Raw genomic sequence first — 24392 nt, forward strand, 5'->3', positions numbered from 1 at the left:
TTTATTATTTTACATCTTATATCCTATTAAAAAAATTATTAATAGGAAACAACTCCAATTTATCACCACAAAACAACTCCTCGCACAGCACAGAAACTTAATATAGATCTAACAAAAACGAATCACACCAACATAAAATATAATTCATACGTAAATTGAGAAGATGTGGAAAAATAATAATTTTGGCTACATATAAATCGGCGAGTACTATAGTTTTAACTTTTAAGGCATCTAAATCACACATTATTTATATGATATAATTTAATTTAAAAGATATATTTTAAAATTTAAATTTTATAAATTAAATTTTATTATTTAAATAATATAAATAATGTGTTATATAGATCGACTTAAAAATATAACAACTCATATATGACGTGTAAACAAACTTTATTAAGGATGGTGCTGCTCATATAGGGAGGCTACAGAAGGAGTCACTGAATAATAAAAAAATAGGTAAAAAATATTTTTGCCTTTTGTTTTTCTTATTCAAATATTTTTAAAATTTATTAATTTTTTTTTAAAAAAATTAAAAGTCATAAATTTATTAAAAAATATTTACTTAACTATTAAATAAAATAAAAATAAAAAAACTGGATCGGTGGCCTGACCACCATCTGTGGGATAAACATTTCTCCTTTATTAGTTGAATCGTTACAATTTAAAAAAAAAAAAAATATCAATAATTTTAGGATGATTGATATAAAAGACTTTCACATTAAAGATGTGAAATGTGGGTTGATTGTGTCGAACTACTTTGTAGACGTGGATTTTGGTGGGGATCAGTCTGAAACAAAGTCGGTACGGAAGAATCTTGTAAGAATCCTATGTCTAACTACTTGTAGACGTGGATTCATTGCCTTTTTTCATTACTCAAAAGTCTAAACGTTATAATTGTTTAGAATCTCTATCACACTCTTTGAAGGTTGAAATGATTGAGACTCACGGGTGTGGCGTACGTGGGCTAGCTTTATTGGTCATCGCAGCCGCATGGTTCGTAAAAAGCGCACACCACGTCCACGCCATGGCTTGCGTGTTTGTAAGGTGATTTATATATATTTTTTTAAGAGCAATGCTAGGTTTAGTTTCTACTTGGAGATTATATTTGCAGGTTTAGACTATTTTAACTTTAAAATTTTATAAAATTACAAAATTATCCATCCTAAAATAATGTTTTCTCTCATTTAAGTATGTGCCTGCACATGTAGTCCCCACTTCAAGACTGTAAATAGAATTTCTCTTTTTTTAAAGCCAGCTTAATTCATAATAAACCAGAAAAATATACAATAGTAATTTGTTGTTGGTTTGGAATGTGAGATTGCTTGCACTACTAACTAGCTTTGAATGATGATTTTTTTTCATTATCTTTTTGAGAAATTCTATTTGCAGTTCCCACTTGGAGACTGCATGTGCAGACCCTTCATTAAATGAAAAAAAACATCATTTCAGGATGGATAGTTTTGTAATTTTAAAAAAATAAAATTAAAGATAAAATTATCTAGACTTGTATTGCAGTCCCTAAATGAAGACTGTATCTAACATTGCTCTATTTTTTTCTACCTCCTCTTGATGCCGATGCTTTCCCAATATTAGGATTAGTGCTGTGACTGAAACTTGTTTTCACAAAAAGTGGGCTGTTATGGTGCTTCCATGATTTCTGACTATATACCACATCAAATGATAACAAATAGAAGAAGCCTTCTGGTGGTAACTGAGATTTGTAAGGTGATTTGTTTAAATAAAAATAATATTTATCATCTTTCTTTTTTTGACACACTCGAAATTCTCAAGGGTCATGGACTGGCCTGTTAAATATTTCAGACGGCTACATGTTTGAATTATTCGCCAAACCACGTTAGACATTAAACTTGTGAATTATGGCAAGCCAAGTTTTCCCAACACAACAACCCAATGCTCAAGGGAATTTCCTCCAATTAGATTTTAAGGTGTTTCCTTTAAAGGCTTGGCCGGTTGTTTTATGGCTATTTGTTTTCAATTGCAACTCTCAAACTGCCATCTTTTGCTCAAAATTTTATCATCTTTTTAACTATTATTCTCACATCATCTTCTAAATTGAAATCATATAAGTAAAATGATAGAGCTATCAAGAGTTGGGTCCCGACATTTTTTTTTACTTAATAATTAATTATGTATTTTTTAATGATGTAATGACTTTTTTAAATGTTTAAAGATATATATATATAAAAAAAAAGATTTGACCTTCTTGAGACCCATACCCAGCTACACACTCGGTGGGTGTAGCACTACTCCTCAAATAATTACTAAAATACTTATAATTTTTTATTTATTTTCAATGATCAAATGAGGATAATAATTATATAAGTGTTACAGATACAAAGTGATTTTACAAAAGAGTGATGCTAGTGTGCTGCCCACTTTGACTGCTGGGCATGTCCACTAGTACAAATTCAATATTTTTTTTTCTTTTTTTAAACATCTTTAAACATTTTTAAAACATAAAAAATATATCAATACACTAAAAGTCACTTCCTTGACCATTAAGCAAAAACATTTTTTTTTTTAATATATGAACGGTCAAAATGAGGGGAAAAACTCATAGGACATATTTGATACTACCATTTTTATTTTTAAAAGTAAGCTCACAAACTGATGTGATATCATGTGATACGTTATATATACTTTATAATCAAGTCATTCTAATCTGTAAATTTATTTTTGTGAAGTCTTTTTGTGACTAAAATATGTTTTTAATAAGTATGATACAATACATAGTATTTTTCTTTATTCAATACACTCGAGATTCACATGGATCATGGACCTGCTAAATATTCAATATTCTGGGTGGCTAGCTATATGTATGAATTATTCACAGGAAAACATTGAAGTTGTGAATCATGGCAAGCCAAGTTTTCCAAACACAACAGCTCAAGGGAATTTTCTCCGATTTGATCAAAAAGGTGTTTCCTTCGGAGGGTCTGCCGGTTGTTTTATGGCTATTTGTTTTCAATTTCAAACTCTCAAACTCCCTTCTCCGGCTCCTTGCCGTCACCAAGTGACCAAGATCATGAAGCGGGACGAAGTCAACATTAGCTCCGAATCAAAGTCCGAACTGTCTGTCTGACTTTAGTCAATCTAGTGGCCAAATAGCTCATAGCTGATGTAATTGATCAGGCTTAAACACAATAAGCACCTTTTTATTAAGGAAAACGGTGACGCGCAAAGGCAAGCTGGCTGCTGGACGAAGTAGACCCTCTTGCACCATGCATGTTCAAAGACTCATCTTTGACACGCAACTCCTTGTTATTTTGACCTTGAACTTGAAGCCCTAACCATTGCACACGCCACCATTTGGCATTTCCTTCGCCTTTTCTTTCATTTTCTTTCTTTAATTTTATTTTTTTCCTTGGTTGACGTTGATTTATTGCGACCCAAATCCAAGGTAATTTTCAACACACGTTATGATTGTCCACTAATATACTAAACTCGCAATTTTAACAAATGCTAGATATGACGATTAGAGAATTATTATTCAAAACAAAAATTGTTTAGTGTAACTTCAAAATAACTATTTATTCTGTATGTATAGTACATTATCCACATCACTTAAATTATATGATTTTATTTGCAATATTTAAATTTTATCTTCTAAATTAAATTATGTCATATAAGTATTGAAATATATCAATATCATTTTAGCAATAACATATTTCATAATAAATTTTGCAGTAACTGCATATATTTTGCTTTTCATGATGAGAAATGCTAAATGGCTCCATCATTTTGCTCTTTCATTTTGATCGCTCATTTATTTTATTATTATTATTATTTTAATAATTAAGGAAGTGACTACAAGTAAATTTATATATATATTTTAGATATTTAAAGATATTTAAAAAATATTTAAAAAAAAAAAGAAAAAAAAAGAGTCGGGCTACTCTGCAGCCCACTCATTTTGACCGATAGTGCTTTTTTAATTTTTTTTTTTAATTTTTCTATTCAAAATTTTTTAATATATTTAAATATTTAAAAAAAAACTTTAATACGCTTAAAATCACTTCCTTAATCACTAATTTAAAAAAAAATAGTCAAGCGGTCAATTTGAACGGTCAAATTAAGAGGTAAAGTCGTTTTTTTTTTTAAAAAAAAAGGTGCAACTATATCGGTTTTTCCTTTTCAATTATTATATCGGTTTTTTAACAAGAGCTCTGCGTACACGGCGAGGAAGTTTGATGAGGCGCCGAATGATCTGCTACAGAGCAAAAACGGTTTGGCTATTTCGGTCCCTTTCGCACGAACCGTGAGTCTCTACTAAGCGAACTGATGCCGTGCGTAGGGGAGGGGGTTGAATTTATAGGACTAGGAGGCAGGAATCTAACGATCCCCGTTAGTTTCTGATATGATCTAAGCGGTCCACAGCTAGTAGAGCCCACAAGAACCCGACAAATAATATTTGCAACTACATCCAATTTGTATAGGTAAATGAAGCTATCATTCTCAAATATATTCATCAAATATACTCACTCATATATATATATATATATATATATATTCTAATAATTAAAGAAATGACTATCAATAAATTTATATATATTTTTTATTTTTTTCTTAATAGTTAAAAATGTTTAAAAAATACTCAAAAAAAAAAGAAATCATTTACAATAGTGTGCTATTTAGAGTGCACATTTAATGTGCACCCTAGTATTGTCCATTGTATATTGAATAATTCTGTTTGAAATTTGAAAGCTTTTACATCACTTTCCATCTACAAACGTAGTATAGTTTTATTTAAAAGATAAATTTAAACATTTAAATTTTATAAATCAAATTATACTAGGTAGATGATATGTAATGTAAAGATCTTCAAATTACGAAGGATTTATCAAACATCATATAAACTCCAATCAATTTTCGTTTAATTGATTATGTGGGGTTATGTTACTTGAAATTTTATCCCACTAATGTTGAATAACGAAATTTATATATTGTATCAAATTTTCAATAAAATTTTATAAAATTGAATTTATTTTTTATTAAATTGCACGTTAGTAGATTATGCAAAAATGTCATTTTGTGAGATTTTTAATCTAGATTCAAATAACAAAAAAAAAAAAAAACTGAATAGTAAAACAATAGTAATTTAAGCAGTAGTAAAAGAAATGTAAGGATATATTATCTATTTTATAATACGGTCTCAACCACTCCCATCCATTTTTTATTTTAAAGAAAATGATTTATACACAATATTTTTTTACAACATTTTACATAATTATGTTTTAAATGAGAGATATTTTTAAAAAATATCTTATAAAAATAACATAATTTTATAAAAATATCTTTATTTTATAACATTATTATTTTATATATTGTATGCACATCATTACTTGAGAATAAAAGAACAAACATCGTGAAATTAATTAAGATTAGTCCATGATGATTTTAACATGGATAGGACTACGTACGTACCTTTTTGACTCTCTAGAAAAGATGGATGAACCACGAAAATGCTATGCATTAACAGTAACCTACCCTTTAAAAGTTGCGGGAAGAAAATAAATACAATGGCATAAATATAATTAAGTTCTACAAACAATTGTAATTACTATATGTCATCTATTAGCACTGTTGCAATGGTATTATTGCTACAAGGGTTAAATGCTACATCTTTTTTTCTAGTATTTAGGTATGTTGATCTATTCCAAAAGGTAATTTTTTTTTTTTTCGAGAAATTTAAATTGGATGACCTATTTTTTCAGTTTCTTAGATGTGTAAGTACTATTGTAGAAACTCTTAGCTCGATTTTATTTTTAAACAATAGGATCAAGCTATATTTTTTTAAAATACCATCTCTTTTAAAATCCTGAGAGAAATAATTTAATGGCCACGTACTAATTAGGCTCTAAGGAGTTTTCCGTAAGTTCATCTAACTTAGGAATCATCGTCTAGTATCGAGTTGTCAATAGATTACCTAATGTTCCAAGTATTTTGTTTAGCCAAATGAGGCTATAGAAATTGTTTTATTTGGTGAGAAATTTTATTCGTAACATCCTAACTATAATATATATTCACGTAACACTTTATATATATATATATAATTGATCATGTGATAGACATGTCACGTATCAATATTAGTGATGCCAATAATGTCACGCTAATAATACACTCGGAATGTTACGAGTAACATTAATACTCTTCTCATATAACACAAGCGTCCAATCTCTGAATCACACACAAAAAGAAGTTCACTATAAACACATTGGCCAACCAAAGGTCGATCGACGTGGTGGACGTCATGTGTGATGTATCTAATAAACTTCATTGAATTCGAGCCTTAAAGGCATTCACTTTTCACACAAAACAAAAAGAAATCATGTTTAAGATAGAAAGCAAGAAAGGGAACCATGCATCGATCATCGCCTTCGATCCAAAGTAAGGCATGATAGACAAACGACAAACACATATATAATGCATCGTCACCGAGTAATAATGCACTATTGCGTAGGATTATCTCTACAAATCCGTGTTAACGCAATGAAATCTCTCACCACATCCTTTTGGTTTCGATTTAGCCAACGTACGTACGTAGTTTCCGTCTCAAATGTAACCAAATATACTAAAATATAATCCTTTTGGATTGAGGCAGCTTGTGTGCACGAATTCGATTTGACCATTTGTATCCATAACATTCACGATTGGAGTGACCCACAAGAGAAAAAAAGTGACCAACTATAAATTCTTTTCTATTTTTTTTTTTTTTTAAAAGTTGTTGGAAATGATGCACATGAAAAGCGAATAACATATATATCCAAACAAGCCCGTGTTTAAAGATGAAATAATTGGTAGCCAACAGATGTTATCATCCGTGGCCATCAAAGATAGGAAAAGTAAGGCAAAGCATGTGAACGAGAAAGATGCTGAGCCATCATGATCAGCCAAGTAATGAAAATGTGCGTTCCATGTGCCAAAGGGATGGAAATGGAAGCAAGATAAGGAAGGAAGGAAGGATTGTGGGTTCCAATATCCAACAATATCGTTTAGGTTATTGAGCCATGACCTAATTTTTCAGGTTTTGAATCACCACCAACTTTCAACACCATCATCACATGGATATATATATAATGTCACCCACTTGCATGTGATGATAAAAGGTATATACTACTAGTACTACTACTGGTGCATTTCCATGTCTTTTACTTGCATCTTTATTTTTATTTTTTTTTATGCATGGAAAAAGAAAAGTGAATCCCCAATTGTTTGTTGCTTTTTTTTTCTAAAATATATATAGATCATATATTACCGGTAATTTTTTTTCTAGAATATAGTCGAGTGCTTTGTTAAAAAAGTAATAATAAAGTTGCGAAATTAGCATGTCGAAGTGAGTAATTCTAGGCCTCCAATTGCTTTTCCATAAGAATTGTTTATATGTAAATTAACTTAGCCTCAAGTCTTTAATCCTAATTATTTGGGACTTTTCAAAGGCGGGTGAAGATGCGGAATGTAAGCATGGCTCTCGTTTGGTTACGCAGTTATGTATTTATTATATTTTGTGTGAAATTTGAAGAAATTTATAATGATTATATAAGATGAAATAGTTTAATTTTGTATAACCAAACCAACCCTTAACTAGTAGTCATTGAAAACTTGAAGAACTAGAAACATGTTATGTTAGTTAGTTGGACACCAACTCTGGCTATAAAAGAAGACTGGCCTGCTTTTCGGAATAGCAATTGTTTGTTGATATTTATTCAAAATAATAATATATTATATACCTACATATATTATTAATACATATACTTAATATGATAGTATATATCTATTTTAGATATGGTTCTCACATTCTAGTATATGAAATTATTAAATTTTTATCGACTAATTATTATACAAATTATAAAATATACCTATAAAGTATATTAATTATATAGATATAAGTAATTAGATTACATAATATTATATATTTAATTATAAAAGTGATATACTTATATTATTAATTAATACATGGGTGTATGTATATATTTATCAATATATGAACGAGTTTTAATCGAGTAGAGCTAATGAGTCGACTCGAGCATAAATGAGCAAGTCTTAACGAGCCTTAACAGAATCAAGTGAAATTTTGTTAGATATGTGTCATTTACAAATCGAACGGATATATACTTTCATGAACGAGCTTTTTTTTTTCTTCCACAAGTCGAGTTCAATTCGAATTTAACCGAGCGAACTAACAAGTAAACTGGTTCATTTCCAATCCTAACAACAACACAACACACATAACAGAGTAGAATGCCAATCGAGAGTCTACCCCCTTCTTGATATGAAGGGAAGATCTCCTTGGTAATAAAATAACATCCACTTACTGGTACCTAAAGAAATGTCAATTCAATTGCGCACAATATAGTTAAATAAACTGCTTCCAACATTATGTATGGAAGCATTCCCATTCAAGCCATCCCAAGACACCTCATTGATCCAAATTTTATTTTCAACCCCCATAATCAGTTTTGTAATCCCCTGTTGATTGTAAAACTATTCATAGAAGGAAAAAATAAAAATAAAAGAGAGTCTATCCCTACTATACCAGCCAAGGCCATACAAAACTTGGAGCATCCCTTCAATACAAGTCGAAGCCAACGTGACCAAACAGAACTTCGTATCACTTGAATTTCAGAATTGCACGGTGGGGTTTCACTCAGCAAAGTATCGCTTGAATTTGGGAAATGAACCCACAAAACCTCTCTTTACGTCTCTCTATTTTGTTGGTTTTAATCAGAAGAAACCAATCCCACTGCCCTTATCATGGGGAAGCTTATTACATGTTACCTTTGACAACCAAACTCATTGAACTAGCTGTATAAGGCCATTCCATGATAAAAGTGGGATATTGACTCGGATGTACCAACATTTGATAGGGATAACAAAACCATACATGCACGCACCAGTCCATGACCATAAATTCTATAACAGTTCTAAGTTCTTATGGAAAAATACAACAATAGATGAAACCAAACGAGAGTACAGCTTCGCAAGCTTTTATTAGCCACAGAAACTCAATCCTACTTCTACAAGCACAGTACCACCAAACTTTAAGCAGAACACCTACTTCAAATAATTCATTCTTCCAGAGCTGCCCAGGTGCTACCTGGCAATTACTAACCTCTCTCACAATTCATATCCCCCCTCAGAATAAAACTAATAAGTAGTAACAAGAATCTGCGGCAACATGGCAACATTCTTATTCTGCTCTGGATTGTCCAGCTCGTGAAGACAAGATAATGCCAACAATAAGACCATATAGGGCAAGCGCTTCAGCGAAGATGAGAATGAGAATCATTCCAACAAAAAGTTTTGGCTGCTGTGCATTAGCTCTGCAAAACACACTCATCTACTCAAGAAGTAGCACAAATTAATAGAAACTATTGTGAAACTGGCAAAGAGTGTTGATGTCGACTTCACTCGTTTGTTTTGAGAAAACATCTCATCTCATTTCATCATTACAACTTTCCCAACTTCCAATACAAAATAAAATAAACAATTCAACCTTTTCAAATCCCAAAACAAAAATAATATTAAAAAATATATTCTAACAATATTTTATTCAACTTTTTAATTTTAATCTCAACTCATCTTATCTCATCTCCAAAAACAAACAGAGCCCAAATCAGAGAAAAAGAAACGGAAAAGGCATCCTCATTGTGAAGTATGGAATTCTAGAAATAAGTTCAGATATTACTTCAGCATAAAAGTCGAAATGCATTACTAATCCAAAAAGTTAAAAAATACTGCTGAGGTTTGCAATACATGAGCTATTTTGAAAAATTTTGTTTCTCCATACAAGTAAATTAGAATACCTGCTCGTTTCAAGCATCAAGTTTCCAACTTAACCTGAGTTTTGTTTCTCTTCATGTTTTGACTGACATTAAACCTCAAGTTTGCAAAATCATAATCAACATACACTATAATCAACAGACGTATGGGTAAAGATAAAGTTCCAGGCCCAGATGGCTTCTCAATTGGCTTTTTCCAATCTTGTTGGGAGGTGGTGAAAGTGGACATTATGAATGTGTTTCAGGAAGTATCATTGGTTGGCAAGTTTGAGAAATGCCTAAATGCTACTTTTATTACGTTGATCCCGAAGAAGATTAGAGCGTCGGAGGTTAAGGATTTTCAACCCATTAGCCTTGTGAATTGGGTGTATAAAATTATTTCCAAGGTTCTTGCTAACAGATTGGGGGTGGTTTTGGGCAAGATCATTTCGAAGCCACAAAATGCATTTGTTAGGGGGTGAAAAATTTTGGATTCAGTCCTTATAGCAAATAAGGGACTGGATAGCAGATTAAAGGTCGACTCTACAAGGATTATTTGCAAGTTAGATATGGAGAAGACATATGATCACGTAAATTGGGATTTCCTCTTGTATTTGATAGGGAGATGCAGCTTTGGGGCTAGGTGGTGTTCTTAGATTAGTTGGTGCATCTCTACAGCCAGATTCTCAATATTGATTAATGGCCACCCTACCGGCTTTTTCAACAGCTCTCGAGGTCTAAGGTAAGGAGATCCTTTGTCCTCAATTCTCTTTGTTTTCATTATGAAGGCCTTGAGTAGAATGATATCGGCGGTAGTTACACATGGGTTTGTGGCTGGATTTCCGATTGGTGATCCCAACAGGGGCATTATTACTCTCTCATTTACTTTTTGCAGATGACACGCTCCTATCTTGTGAGACAGATCGAAACCAGTTGAGGGCATTTAAGGCTTTGTTATTATGCTTCGAAGCAGAGTCCGGCCTGAAAGTTAATTTTGATAAGTCAGAATTAGTGCCAGTGTGGAATGTGAGTAACACTAGGTAGCTAGCTAGTATTCTTGGGTACAAGGTAGCTTCTCTTCCCATTACCTACTTGGGATTGCCGTTGGGGGCTGCCGCACGGGCCTCATCCATATGGGATTCAGTCATAAAGAAGATAGGAAGGAAATTGTCAGGGTGGAAGAGATTGTATTTATCGAAAGGTGACCGGTTGACTCTTATCAAGAGTACCCTTTCTAACTTACCTACGTACTTCTTATCTTTGTTCCGATTGCCTGCCAGGGTAGCAGCTCAGATTGATAAATTGTATCGTGATTTCTTATGGGGTGGGATAGGGGATGAATTCAAATTTCACCTGGTTAGCTGGGATAAGGTGTGTAGACCAATCTCGTCAAGTGGTTTGGGTGTAAAAAATTTGAGAACATTCAATTGGATCCTACTTGGGAAGTGGCTATGGAGGTATAACAATGAGACAGAAGCTCTATGGAAACTGGTGCTGGTTGTTAATATGGAAGCATGTGAGGGGTTGGTGCACTGAAGAGGTATACGAGGCCAGCGGTGTGGGAGTTTGGAAACACATTAGGAAGGGGTGGGGGGATTTTAGTAGTCATTCTAAATTGGTGTTGGGGAGGGGTTCTCGCATTAAGTTTTGGAGTGGACATATGGTGTGGAAATGAGGCTCTAAAGGATGCATTTCCAGCTATTTTCTGAGTGGCATGTAACCAGGAAGCTTCAATAGAGGACCTTATGCTCCTATCAGGAGACCAAGTGCAGTGGAACGTTATGTTTAGTAGAGCGGCGCAGGATTGAGAAGTGGACATTGATGCTTTTTTCAACCTTCTTTATTCTGTGAAGCCGAATAAACAGCAAGTTGATAGGATGTGGTGGACTCCCGCAGGTAAGGGCATTTTCTCAGTTCGATCTTTTTATAAGTCCATTTCCCAAGCTACTAATATTCCATTCCCATGGAGGAGAATTTGGAGAAATAAGGCGCCTCCGAAAGCGGTCTTTTTTACATGAACAATAGCGTTGGAGAAAATTTTGACTACCGACAATCTAAGGAAGCGCCGAATAGTTATACTAGACTGGTGTTGCATGTGCAAGAGATCTGGCGAGACAGTGGAACACCTACTGCTACATTGAGAGACAACTAGAGCCTAGTGGGTGGAAGTCTTTAGCTGGATAGAGTTATCCTTTGTTATGCCTGCATCTATGGTAGATCTATTGGCCAGCTGGACACTTGCAAGAGGAGTTCAACAAATCAAGGCGGTATGAAAAATTATCCCGATCTATATTATGTGGTGTATATGGCAAGAGCGCAATGATCGGACTTTCGAAAAAAAGGAGCGGTCTCTAGAGGAACTTAGAACTCTATTTTTCAGTACATTATTTCTATGGGCCATTGCTTTAGATTTTAACGGCCTGAATTTTCATGACTTTTTAGTTTCCCTTACTTCGACCTAGATAAGTCTTATCTCTTGTATACCATCTTGTGTACTTGGGCTTTGCCTATCTCTATTAATATATTATTGATTACTTATAAAAAAAAAATAATCACCAAAATGTTTTTGGCTAGTTTGATTCATTATTATTAACAAAAGATATTGCATGTGACAAATGGTCTCCTCTGTTCATGAAGTAGGGGATATCAAAAGTGAGGTTAGACTTACAAAGATCCAAAGAGAAGTCTGAGCAAGCATCACAAACTAAATAAAATGCATTACTTTTTTTTTTTTTTTTTATGACTCACCCATGGAACCTAAACCCCAGGGGAGACTAGCACAGAAACCCACTGCCATGACCTCCCACTTAAATCGCAATTTGATCCCAAGGGGAATTGAACTTGTGACATGGGGCTCATGCACACAAGTTCGCCCTTATCACTTGGGCTACTCACGAGTTGTTAAATGCATTACTTATTAAAAAGAATTATTTAAAAAAAAACTAAATGAAAATGCAAGAGATTGAAAAGGGAAATGTATTTACAAATATAGGCTATAAACAAAAGAAATTGTGAATAAGGAACCGATATTAATTATTGGAAAATCCATTCAAATATCCATCCTGTGAAAGGCCAATGAATCTTGTGTAAATCAGGCTATCAAGTATGTGGCATGCAGCACACTGTCAGTTACAACCAACCGGGCTGTTGCCACCGCTTACTAAGTGCTGGTTCTATCCCGGCCAAGCAATCAAAGCCAAGGACCTAGGTGGGAATAGTGAAATAGAGAAGGGGAAGAAGCAGGGTAGAGGAATTGGTCAAATCACAGGCCCATGGTCTGAAGACGCCTGGTTTCACCCTCGGGTGTTTCAAAACAGTACTTCCATAAGGTCGATGTACTTCAGACCACAATATAGTGTATCCAATGAATGAAAAAAAAAAAAGCCTATTCTATTGGTGCACACAGCTAAGAAGAATCAATTTCATGACCAACCCCCAAGTCCCAGAACCGTCCAAAAGATAAATCCACAATTTAGTACACAGCAATTGATGATAACAATAACTGAACACATGTATCAGAATCATATAAGAGATCAGAAATATACCTAACACCAGCATCACCAACAATACCAATTGCCATACCAGCAGAGAGCCCAGCAAGACCACAGGCAAGTCCAGAAGAGAGGTGTGCATAACCATCAAACAGGTAATATGACTTGGCCTTTGGGTTAATCCCAGTACTGATGATAACAGCAATAATAAGGCCATAGATACCCAAAACTCCAGCCATAACAACTGGAACAATGGACTTCATCACCAGTTCAGGCCTCATTACACCCATAGAAGCCACACCAACGCCACTCTTTGCTGTCCCATAGGCAGCTCCCATACCTGAATAGCCAAATATTAACCAAAAAGCAGTAAAAATAACATTGTAAATATGAAAAAAAAAGGAAGAAAAAAACTCTTATTGTTTCTCCTAGAATCTTACTTTTATGTAGTTCTATCAGCCTACATTGAGTAATGGGATCTCCAATTGGAGTTTTGGATGTTGAATAATTATCGATCGAAAACCGAACCAAGAAACCAAACTTAAATTTCCAATAATCATATTTAATCCGATCTACACTAAACATGCTCAATTGAACACTTTATAATCGGGATTTTATGTATAATTTGAACCCGATCTACATCAACCACACTCAATTAAGCGCTTCACATAATTCGAGCTAAGTCTAACAATTGAATCCAATTAAATCGATATCAGCTAACATTTCCGTACAAAAACCAATGAAAAAGGGGAAAAAGAAAAAAATGAGTATTATATGTTTGGTAGCGGTTAATATGAAGAATGGCCTAAAAAACAATAAATTTATACTAGGAAGTGATTACAAGCCTTATCAGCCAAACCAATACTCGATAATTTACTTACATACTTGGTAATTCGGTAATCGGATACCAGATTTATTTCGCTATAAATTATTTTCTCAGAAACCAAACAGATAACAAAGGCGAAACGATATCGATCTAGATGCGATAGAATGAATTGGTGGAAAAAAATGCAGGTTAGGGTTAGGGTTCAGTTACAGGAGAAAACAAGGGCCGCTGCTGCGCCGAGGAAGCCGAAGAACGGTGCCGTTTCATCGCCGCTGAAATTAGACATTCTCGATCGTGGATCAGCAACGACGTCGTTCGGGGATCTGAAAATCTCGTGGTTAGTTTCAGAGAGTTTGGAGCTTCGGATTTCCCCTTCCTCTCTGCGTCTAATTTCCAAGAAAGGCGTGGAAAAGGATGATACACGTGCTTTCTAAGGACTGGTCGGGAAAGTCCGACGCCGTTGTAACGTGATGAGCTTGGGCTGACTTGAAAGAGTTAGGACACCGTTGGGCTTGGGCTAAAGCTTTGGTTTAATAAGGATATTGAAATCTTATATGAGAATTTTGAAGTGGCCTAAACTTTATATGCCGATCGTGTATTTTTGCGGTTCTCTCTCTCTCTCTAGACAATCTCCTCTTATATTCTCCCTAATTTGGAGTTATATTCCTACTTAATTGTAAAGCATAGAAAATAGGAGTTGATGGAGATGTTTAGATTCGCAAGTCATCTCAGTTCATCTCAACTCATTTTAACTCATCTCACTACTATTCATTACTATTCAACAATTTTAACTCACAAATCTCACAACTATTCATAACTCATCTTATTACTACTCACAGTCCATCTCAGCTCATCTCAAGTTATCTCAAGTCATCTTCGAATCCAAACGTCTCATAATCTCAATCTACTTTATATATTTTAATTTAAAGTATTAAACTTATTTTAAATTTAAAAATTAAATTTATTTTAATAAAATTTATAAAATATTATTATTCATAATTTAACTAAATGCAGTGGCGTTGAAGCCAGGCCCAGAAACAAAATCTCCATCCAGCCAGGCCTATAACGGGGTAGTAGTGGGTCAGGGCCACTTTAGTAAAAACGTAATGCAATGGTCTTTCTTTTGACTAGATCCGGTTTTATCAGCACAAACGAGAGTGGCTGGCTAGCAAATACATAGCAATATCAACCAACAACAGCCGAACTAGTTCATCTGATTGTCAGCACTAGCAGTCCGAGGAACTTCTTCTTGAGCTGCGTTTCAGCCATTAAAAAGAAAAGCTGAGACGGGAGGGAGAGTCTAGCGTTTTAGAGGAAAATGGCTGTAACTCTCAACAACGGGTTCAAGATGCCGATAGTGGGTCTTGGCGTTTGGCGTATCGAAGACAAAGATATGAGGGACCTCGTCATCAATGCAATCAAGATTGGCTATCGCCATTTCGATTGTGCCGGTACCCTCTCTGTCTCTCTCTCAATAGGAACTTACACTTTTTGACATTTTATGTGGTGGGTCGATTTTGCAAATCATTGAAGAATCCCGTGGACACCCTACACTTCTACCGTCATACTTTCTTAACTATATTTTCAGTTAAAAGTTTCTATAGCTACGGGCTTAATGTATTCATGCTATATTTTGACCTAAAATTAGATCGAAATTCAGAAGATAATTAATGTTGTTGGGAGAGAGAGAGAAAGAGAGAGATTTAAATGTAGGAGTTTTGATCTTTGTGAATGTTTCCAATTATGGTAGTCGTGGCATGTATGCCGATTTGGGGTGTGTATGAGGCATATGAATTTTGACAAGTCAACTTTGCTTGCAGCTGATTACAAGAATGAAGCAGAAGTCGGTGAGGCACTTGCAGAAGCATTTCGAACTGGACTTGTGAAGAGGGAGGATCTTTTTATTACCACAAAGGCAAGTTATAACTGTGAACTCTATAACTTTTCTTTGATTAGTAGCATCACTTATTTCTGGTTGTCCCCCTAATACAAATTTCTTTTTATTAATGGCACATTGATTGCAGCTTTGGAATTCAGACCATGGGCATGTCGTTGAAGCCTGTAAGGACAGCCTGAAGAAGCTTCAGCTAGATTATCTGGATCTGTACCTTGTTCACTTTCCAGTAGCCACAAGGCATCTTGGTACAACCTGTCTGCCTCTTTCATCATTTTAGCACTAGGCATACTGGCACTTACTTTCAGAACAACCTGTCTGTCTGTGTCATCTCTTTCTCTCTTCTTGGCAGCCTCTTTGTTATTGTTATCTGCATATTGTATTATTTTATATGTGGGTGAGGTCTACAGTATGTGGGCTGTGTAGCTTAAATTCAACTTCGTATGAGATGAAAATATAATGGCTTCAGATATCATGTTGTTTACTGCACCAAGGTTTTGATGAACATGCTGGCTGTGACATTAATGGGGAATCGGAATGTTAGTACTAGCGAAAGTAGATCAAGTTCATGGAAGGATCAAAACATCATGCAATTTCCAGTCTCTTACAAGTGTTGTATGGCTCTATCCCACCTATAAAACTGGGAGGCCTGAATTTGAGGGAAGGTCGGTTAATTGAATAAAATGAGTCAATAGAACTTGCAAATTTGAACTTACAGACCAAGATGAGTCCCACTTTCATTTCTCCACATGCCTCGTATCCTGTGCAGGACTGGTTGACAAAATCTGTACTGTAGCTTGTGATATTGTTGTTTAGTTCATGTCATTGCGTTGTAGCTATTTAAAGGAATTTATAAACCTATGCACTTTCCAATGATTGAATTTTCTGAAAATTTTCCATACATACATGCAGGGGTGGGTAACACTGGTAGTGCTTTAGGTGAGGATGGTGTGCTGGACATAGATACAACCATATCTCTGGAAACCACCTGGCATGCCATGGAAGATCTGGTTTCTATGGGTTTGGTTCACAGCATTGGGATCAGGTGCTCTAATTTTAAAGATTATAAAAAAATTCCTGGGAGTAGTCTGAAACTTTATATGCTGATCATGTATTTCTGCTGTGCTCTTTTATTTTCTCCTTTTTTTTCTCAATTAAACAATCTCCCTCTTATCTTCTGTAGTTTGAAGTTATATTCCTACATAGTTTTAAAGCTTAGAAAAGTGGAGGTGAATGTTTTCTTTTTTGATTGGCATCTGGTGTCCGGGAATGTAGTTCTAATTAATCTCGGGGGTGCACTGCTCCTCGGCAAGGAGTTTCCCACAAGTGCACATCGGGTAATTGAAGGAAAAATTTTCCTAGTCCGGTGGCTCCTAAAAATTGTTTGCATCCAAGGATTCGAACCATAGACTCGGAGGGTACCACAAAGAGTCAGACCAAGGCCCTTACCACTTGAGTCAACCCCTAAGGGTTGTGGAGTTAAATGCTTATCATATGTAATCAACTATTGGCTAGGGATGCAAATAAAACTGCGGCGATTTCATAATGTAAAATGTAAGTTATGGTGAGCATTCATATTTGCTTTAATTATGAAGATTAAAGATATTGGATAGCAAAAGTGTTTACTTGGTTGAACCCGAAGTCTATGTGTATAGCATAGTTGATGAAAGAAACATTTCACTAATAAGTACCATGATAGTTAGAAGTGCCCAAAGCCTCAAACTCTAGCCCTCAATACATGCTAAAGACCCCTAGGGGTGGTATGCTCCCTCCAAGGTCCAAGACTTGAATCCCACTGGGTGCAAACAATCTCTAGGGGCCATCGGATTGGGAGATTTTTCCCTTGAATTATCCGAGGTACACTTGCAGGAAACTTCTTGAGGAGAGCCCGTGCACCCCCAGGATTAGTCAGGATGCTGTTCCCGGACACCCGCTGCCAATAACAAAAAAAATACATGCTAAAGATTCACTCTACTGTATGAAGCCTCGAGTACAAAGGTGCTACACCACTAAGCCAATTTGCATTTTTAGCAGTTACACACCCCAGCGAAGAGAAAACCAAGAAGCTTAGTTGACAAAGCCGCTCTTAACAAGAGTCACCCGTTGTATAACTTTCATCCTTTTAGAATTTACACAAATGCATACACATGTGCGTAGTTGCATGAAAAATAGAATTTCTGTAGGACATGGTCAGATCTAGCTGCCTTTGGGCCTAATATACATGTGTGAAACACAAGGGATGGGACTTTTCTTGCCTCATTTTATTTTGGAAAGGTTTAGTGCATAAATAAATCCAGAAGTCCCCCTTTTTTTGTGGGCTGTTGGAGTTTGATTTGACAGGATGAACCAGTTAGAAATCATTGGTAACATAGGGATGCGAATGTGTACTAGAAACTAATTGTGCTGAAGCCATCATTTGAAATTTTATGTTTGGAAAGATGTCTTCGATTGACCATCCCTGTGTGTCCTGGCTCGAATTTGTGAGAAAAGTTGCATCGCTTTTCTTTCAGACCTTATGAAATTGCATTCTGATAAAAAATCTGCATGCAGTAACTACGACATCTTTCTAACTAGAGATTGCTTAGCTTACTCCAAAGTGAAGCCTGCTGTGAATCAAATTGAAACGCACCCCTATTTTCAACGTGATTGCCTCGTCAAATTCTGTCAGAAGCATGGTATTTGTGTTACAGCTCACACCCCTCTAGGAGGTGCTGCGGCAAACACTGAATGGTTTGGTTCAGTTTCATGTTTGGATGACCCAGTTTTCAAAGTAAGTTAATCCTTAAATGGATAATTTCTTCGTCTGTTGTCATTACCAACTGAATACAAAATTTCCTTATGTGGCTCTGGTTTATCACTAGTTTTATTATCTTTTTCTCATGTGACAGGGACTGGCTGCCAAATACAAAAGAACGGTGGCCCAGATTGTTCTTCGATGGGGCATCCAACGTGACACAGTTGTCATTCCAAAGTCATCAAAACCTGAGAGATTGGAAGAGAATTTTCAAGTTTTCGACTTTGAGCTGACCAAGGAGGACATGGACCTGATTAAAAGTTTGGACAAGAAATATCGAACAAATCAGCCTGCGAAGTTTTGGGGCATAGATCTGTATGCCTAATTGCATTCATGATCTGAATTCTACAAGAATAAGAGTACTGGAGGTCCTGGACATCCAATTGATATGTACTCGGATTGTAAACATTTGAACTGATATTATAGTTCCTTCTCATAGTTCTTTAGACCTTTTTACTGTGAGCTATCCTGAGAGGATTATTAGACTTATCAACACCAAGTTCTGTTAGGTGACGGGTTCATTCATGAATCCTTTAGTTTAGTAGGGGAATTATGTGGAACCCGAAAATGCGAGGTCTTTGAAGAAAAAAGGGCTCAAGAATCTATTCTTCAAACAATTTCCCGGTATTCTTTTGAGACCCAGCGCCTTTTAGAGTGGAGAATGCTCAAAACTTCCACTAGTGCCATGTGAATTGCAAAACTTGTTTCCGTTCACAATAAAATAACATTTTAAAAGTCGACGATAGTTCAAGAATTTTTTAGCCAAGACTGATTGAATGATGTATCAGATCAGTGAAACTTGTGTCAGATTATGACACCTCGATAAGGTTGTTGTATGGAGTTTTTTTTCCCCCAAACGGTCTACAAGCAAAACCCACCTATAAAGTAATCGGTAGAGGCGAATGAGACTCACCGCCTTAACACCACCTCAATGACAAATTACCCTCGGAAACATGCCCAGGCAAGTGGACGAGAAATATAGAGAACCCGTGACCTCATGATAATAGATATGGAGAGATTTGACAGAAAACGCCTGACAAAGTAAAGTGAGTCAGGAAGTCATGCCGCATTAATGACGTCGCCCCAAAAACCACGCCGCATTAAAGAATTCTAACAAATGAACAGTGAAAAGGACATAAGTTCTTCAAAGTCAGGACAGACTGTCCTCACCTGAAAGCTAGTATAAAAATCGATTCTTTAAGTACGAAGAACTCTCTCTTATCTATAAGCTTACGCACAAACTATTAAAGAGATACACTGACTTTAGCATCGGAAACTCTCCGGCCACCAGAGCCCCCCATTCTCAATGTTTGCTTAAAGTGTGCAGATGACAGCCCGAAGACCCGAGTTTCTAGAACCCAGCTCAAAGGAAACACGACATTAACAGCTGTGGCAACTTATTTTTATTTAGCCTCATACCCAATATCCTCAAACATTTTCCTTTTACCGCATTTGTCCTTGCATATATATATATATATATATATATATATATATATAACACTATCCACTACCACAATCTATTCGCGTAGAAGCTGATTATACATTATATCGTGATATCCCAAACTCCACCAAGGTCTTTCACTCAAGCAACTAATGCTATTTACACAAACCCAAATATTGTTATCTTGAGAATCTCAGTGTCACAGTATCAGTAAATAAATGGAATGATAACAAGCCGGTTGCTTGGGTAATTGTCAAATTTACGAAGATACCACCTATGTGTTTCTGCTGCTGCAAACACCAAATTTGCCACCTGTTAACGAAAGGGAACAACTGTATTTAGATGAGATCAAAGTGAAGCACAAAGGAAAAGAAAAGAAACAAAAATTTATGGAAAAACTCTATAAGAAAGGAAACTGTACCACGAATGCAAAAAGTAACCAGATAGTGAGATCTGCTCCTCCACTAACAACCACAAGACTAGCATAGACAACCTTCAAATTAAGGCCAGAACAGCAATGAAAATGCTAATACTTTGCAAGTTATTGGCTGGTTCAGAATAATAGGATGTTCCCTAGTGTCATGGAAATACTAGGGCCTTGATGACAAATGAAGGCAGAGAGAGAGAGAGAGAGAGAGAGAGAGAGAGAGTACAATCTCAGCCAGATAGTGTGGAGACGAAACAATTTCAAACCAATCACCGTGGGGGATTACATACTCGTCAACTTGTTCCATGTGGTCACGTAGTGAGCCCTGACAAGAAATTTGCATTGCCAATCATCAGTAGGATAATTGTGAAGATACCAGGGGCTGTCAGGCAAACTACCATTTTCATTCCTCCCATATACAACACAAAATAACTGGGCATGGGTGTCAATTACAATTATGAAAGTGATCATTCCATATGGTTGCCTATCTTGTTTGAGAGAACACCAACAGCCAATTCACCACTTCACTTACTACTTACTCAGTACTGGCTTGACCAAGGAAAGTAGCACTACATAGGTAAATAAAGAGTACAAGACAGAACTATATAGATGTAGAGATTGGTATTTATATCCAAAGCAACAAAAATTTATCGTGTGCGGGACAATGGGCAGCAAGCAGTATAAGTTCGTACACATATACAATATTATGCTCCAATATTGCTTCAAACTGCCATCATCTACAAGGGACATCTGTTTTACAAAATAATTAGAAGCATGACAAAAGCTTCCAATAACAATGAACTGCATATCTAAGAAATTGATATCTAAATTAACAAGGTCATCACTAAGTAGCGAGACTTACGAGAATTGCATGACAACGTTGCTGGTGAACCCATCCCCAAAAAAATATAGCAGCACCAATCCACTGGCGCCATCCAAGCTTCACCAGAGGATTCACAAATTCCCACCAATCAAATTCAACGGCTGGCATTTGACTCTTGCCTCTAACAATGAATTCGGCCACTCCATTCACCGCAAACTCATACACCTCTGGTATGCAATTGCAACAAAGTGACAGTGGTGCTGCCATGTAGAAACTACTCCAAATTCCAGAATATGACAGTTACATCCAATTCTTACACATACAATGCTAACAACAAAGAGAACTAAAAAGATCTGAAAGTAGTTGGTAATTAATCCATTGATAGTATTATTGTTGTGGAGCTCAAAGATTAAATAAAGATCTTATGCTTTGTAGTTTTCATTTTGGCAAGGAATATGATTTGAATAGATGCAAGCAGGGTCGTTTTCTAGGGAAGATTATTTACCAGCATGAAGATAGTATTTCTCATTCTAAGACAGATACTTCCACAGGGCTACTTTCACTGGAGAGGAATGTTCATATCACAAGTTGATTCAGTTCAGTATCTTGTGTTTGTTACAGTCATGGTATGTTTAAGTTATCAATGATCAACAGTTTATTATATGCGCACATTCATCACTTACTGGTTGCAATGATAAGCCTTGGGCTGTAAAGCATAAATATGTGGGTGTGAGTTTTGAGAGTGGTCACTCCATGCAAAAAGAAAGGTGAAATACTTATTTTCATACTTTAACCTTAGGAGTTAAGATCGGAGACATATATTATGGTGTTAGACTTGGCTCTACAATCAGAAGAGACTATACTTTATGAAATCTGGGATCTTCCACTGAACAAAACTAGAACTACACGTGGGAGACAGCCAATGCAAGGGAGATAGAAGTAAAAGGATTTCCAAGAAACTTACAACAGGCCAATCAGATAGCCAAAGATATGCATTCGAGCAGAGGGGCTATAGTTGAACACATATATTGTCTCAAAGAGGCGTCTCAAAACCTGAACTTCCATCAACAAAAGAAGAAAAACAGATCGCCAAACCATATATATTTGCTTTATTGATGTTGAACGCGATTTGTGCCAAGATAAAATATGCGAACCTCCAGTCAAGTAGCTGGCAATACTAGAATAAAGAAACGGCTCTGAAACCATTGGAGCTGTGGTATATGCATACATCCAAGTTGTAACAAGCAGAAGTGTTGTCCACACAACAGCCACCCAATAAAAATGGCAAAAGAACCTTTGAGGAATGGTGAATCTCTGCAATCCACCAAGCACAGAGTAAATTAAATTATGTTTTCGTTTCCTCTCTCTCTCTCTCTCCCCCCCTCTTCGAGGAATGGTAAATTAAAGTAGGTCTTTCTTTCTCTGAGGTGAAACCGAACTCAATACATCTAGACGATTGCAATGATAACGCATTACAATATGGCGAAGTTTGCAAATGAAAAAAATACGCAATTCTGAGAAACGAACACCCTAAAAGAAGATTAACCCACAGAGAACATAAAGTTTCCCACGATTCTTAAAACGTATGCAGGAGGGCCAAAACCCATCTAAGCTAAATGGGATAACAAATATAATGAGGCTTCTCAAATTTACCAAAATACGTTGGAGAGCAAAAATCAGCAAACCTACAGATGTGAAGCAGAGAAACCCGAAATTCAAAATATGAGATATTGAAATGAAAAGGACTCAACCGCCTATTCTAACTTAGCCCGATGCAACTATTAATTTTAGCCGACTTATTATAATCCAAAACTCAATACAGAGACGAAATCATAAAACTCTCATTTCTTTCACCTCTCCTGTTCCCTCCAATTTCTCTGCAACCAAAGAGACCCAACGAAGGAAACACAATAACGTTCGTATTGAACAAAACTATCGCTCACCTGTGACAAAGACTGCATGGTCTTCCCTCGCTTTGCGAAGCCGGAGAGAGCATCACGAAACCAACTCAGCCTAGAATATGGCAACGAAGCTATCAATATAGGCAGAGTCCCAGCAATCCACGCCGCTCTCAGCAGCCCAACAAGCCCCACTTCCATTTTCAGAAGAACCCAGATGAAAAGAAAGTTCAATGAGTTGTTCTAAAGACTAAACCATTAGTTTTGCTGAAACGGAAGGTGCGGTAACTGCGGTTCAACTCGGTTTCGAATAAATGCCGTTGGCGCAGAGAAATGGTACATGGATGATGGAAGGCCCATAAAAGTACGGGATTGGGGTATATTTCATCAGGATCGCGAGGAGCGCGAGTCGTTAAGTGCAAGAAATTCGAGGCGTGCAGTGTTGGATTGCGGGAAATGGTGCTTCAAGCTTGTGTTTGCTTGCGGTGGCGAGCAGGGTGTTGCGTACGGAGGCTAAAGGATATATTCGGATGACTTGATTTCGAAAACCAGAGAGAAAAATGCTTCGTATCCGCCGGTCTGCCGACGCACACTTTGCACACCATACGTGGAAGACCGGGTTTACTAAGGGTGAGTTTGATTATCAAACTCATCTCAACTCATCATTATAATTTTTTTAAATTTTAATATAAAATATAATAAATAATTCAACTTTTTCAAATCTTAAAATAATAATAATATTAAAAAATAATATTTTAACAATATTTTATCATCTCAACTCAATTCATTTTAACATCCAAACACAATCTAAGTGAACCGGTTCCTAGCCTCGAAGCTCCTCAAAGCACTTCCATTGGATTAACTAAAATTAAAAGATATTTTTTATGAATGTAAGAGAAATTTAATTTTTAACTCTTTCATTTATATAAATCTCTACATTGAAATATCTATTTTTTTATTATATAATAATAAAATAATATAAGATAAATTTGATTTTAATTATTCATATCAAATCTTCA

General features: G+C 35.7%; 3 protein-coding genes across 3 annotated transcripts; 1 reads left to right on the forward strand and 2 right to left on the reverse strand.

Annotated features, from left to right (window-relative positions):
• Nucleotides 1-8844: 8844 nt before the first annotated feature.
• On the reverse strand, nucleotides 8845-14617 carry LOC108986973 (V-type proton ATPase subunit c1). The gene is made up of 3 exons (XM_018959792.2): nucleotides 14307-14617; nucleotides 13325-13610; nucleotides 8845-9341 (listed from the first exon to the last, which is right to left on the reverse strand). Exons 1-3 carry the CDS (start codon nucleotides 14380-14382, stop codon nucleotides 9209-9211), a joined length of 495 nt encoding a protein of 164 aa, XP_018815337.1. The 5' UTR covers nucleotides 14383-14617; the 3' UTR covers nucleotides 8845-9208.
• Nucleotides 14618-15242: 625 nt separating this feature from the next.
• On the forward strand, nucleotides 15243-19401 carry LOC108986997 (NADP-dependent D-sorbitol-6-phosphate dehydrogenase-like). Its single transcript, XM_018959822.2, has 6 exons — nucleotides 15243-15547; nucleotides 15917-16011; nucleotides 16121-16238; nucleotides 16903-17035; nucleotides 18541-18760; nucleotides 18879-19401. Exons 1-6 carry the CDS (start codon nucleotides 15415-15417, stop codon nucleotides 19107-19109), a joined length of 930 nt encoding a protein of 309 aa, XP_018815367.2. The 5' UTR covers nucleotides 15243-15414; the 3' UTR covers nucleotides 19110-19401.
• A 903-nt stretch (nucleotides 19402-20304) lies between these two features.
• On the reverse strand, nucleotides 20305-23935 carry LOC108987005 (polyprenol reductase 2-like). The gene is made up of 6 exons (XM_018959841.2): nucleotides 23419-23935; nucleotides 22440-22789; nucleotides 21515-21749; nucleotides 20879-20977; nucleotides 20647-20718; nucleotides 20305-20537 (listed from the first exon to the last, which is right to left on the reverse strand). The coding sequence occupies exons 1-6, from the start codon at nucleotides 23572-23574 to the stop codon at nucleotides 20433-20435; spliced, it is 1017 nt and encodes a 338-aa protein (XP_018815386.1). The 5' UTR covers nucleotides 23575-23935; the 3' UTR covers nucleotides 20305-20432.
• Between the last annotated feature and the right edge of the window lie 457 nt (nucleotides 23936-24392).

This window comes from Juglans regia, chromosome 13 (assembly GCF_001411555.2).
Source record: "Juglans regia cultivar Chandler chromosome 13, Walnut 2.0, whole genome shotgun sequence".
NCBI lineage: Eukaryota > Viridiplantae > Streptophyta > Magnoliopsida > Fagales > Juglandaceae > Juglans > Juglans regia.

Excerpts from the sequence above, each read along its gene's own strand:
- LOC108987005 (XM_018959841.2), bottom strand. The coding sequence starts at position 23,574 with ATGGAAGTGGGGCTTGTTGGGCTGCTGAGAGCGGCGTGGATTGCTGGG. Across the intron at positions 20,719-20,878 it reads CACACTATCTGGCTGAGATT|GTTGTCTATGCTAGTCTTGT; the intron begins GTACTCTCTCTC and ends CTTAATTTGAAG. Across the intron at positions 20,538-20,646 it reads GGTTACTTTTTGCATTCGTG|GTGGCAAATTTGGTGTTTGC; the intron begins GTACAGTTTCCT and ends TTTCGTTAACAG.
- LOC108986973 (XM_018959792.2), bottom strand. The coding sequence starts at position 14,382 with ATGTCTAATTTCAGCGGCGATGAAACGGCACCGTTCTTCGGCTTCCTC. Across the intron at positions 13,611-14,306 it reads AGCGGCCCTTGTTTTCTCCT|GTATGGGAGCTGCCTATGGG; the intron begins GTAACTGAACCC and ends TTGGCTATTCAG. Across the intron at positions 9,342-13,324 it reads GTTGGTGATGCTGGTGTTAG|AGCTAATGCACAGCAGCCAA; the intron begins GTATATTTCTGA and ends TGTGTTTTGCAG.
- LOC108986997 (XM_018959822.2), top strand. The coding sequence starts at position 15,415 with ATGGCTGTAACTCTCAACAACGGGTTCAAGATGCCGATAGTGGGTCTT. Across the intron at positions 16,239-16,902 it reads AGTAGCCACAAGGCATCTTG|GGGTGGGTAACACTGGTAGT; the intron begins GTACAACCTGTC and ends ACATACATGCAG. Across the intron at positions 17,036-18,540 it reads GTTCACAGCATTGGGATCAG|TAACTACGACATCTTTCTAA; the intron begins GTGCTCTAATTT and ends ATCTGCATGCAG.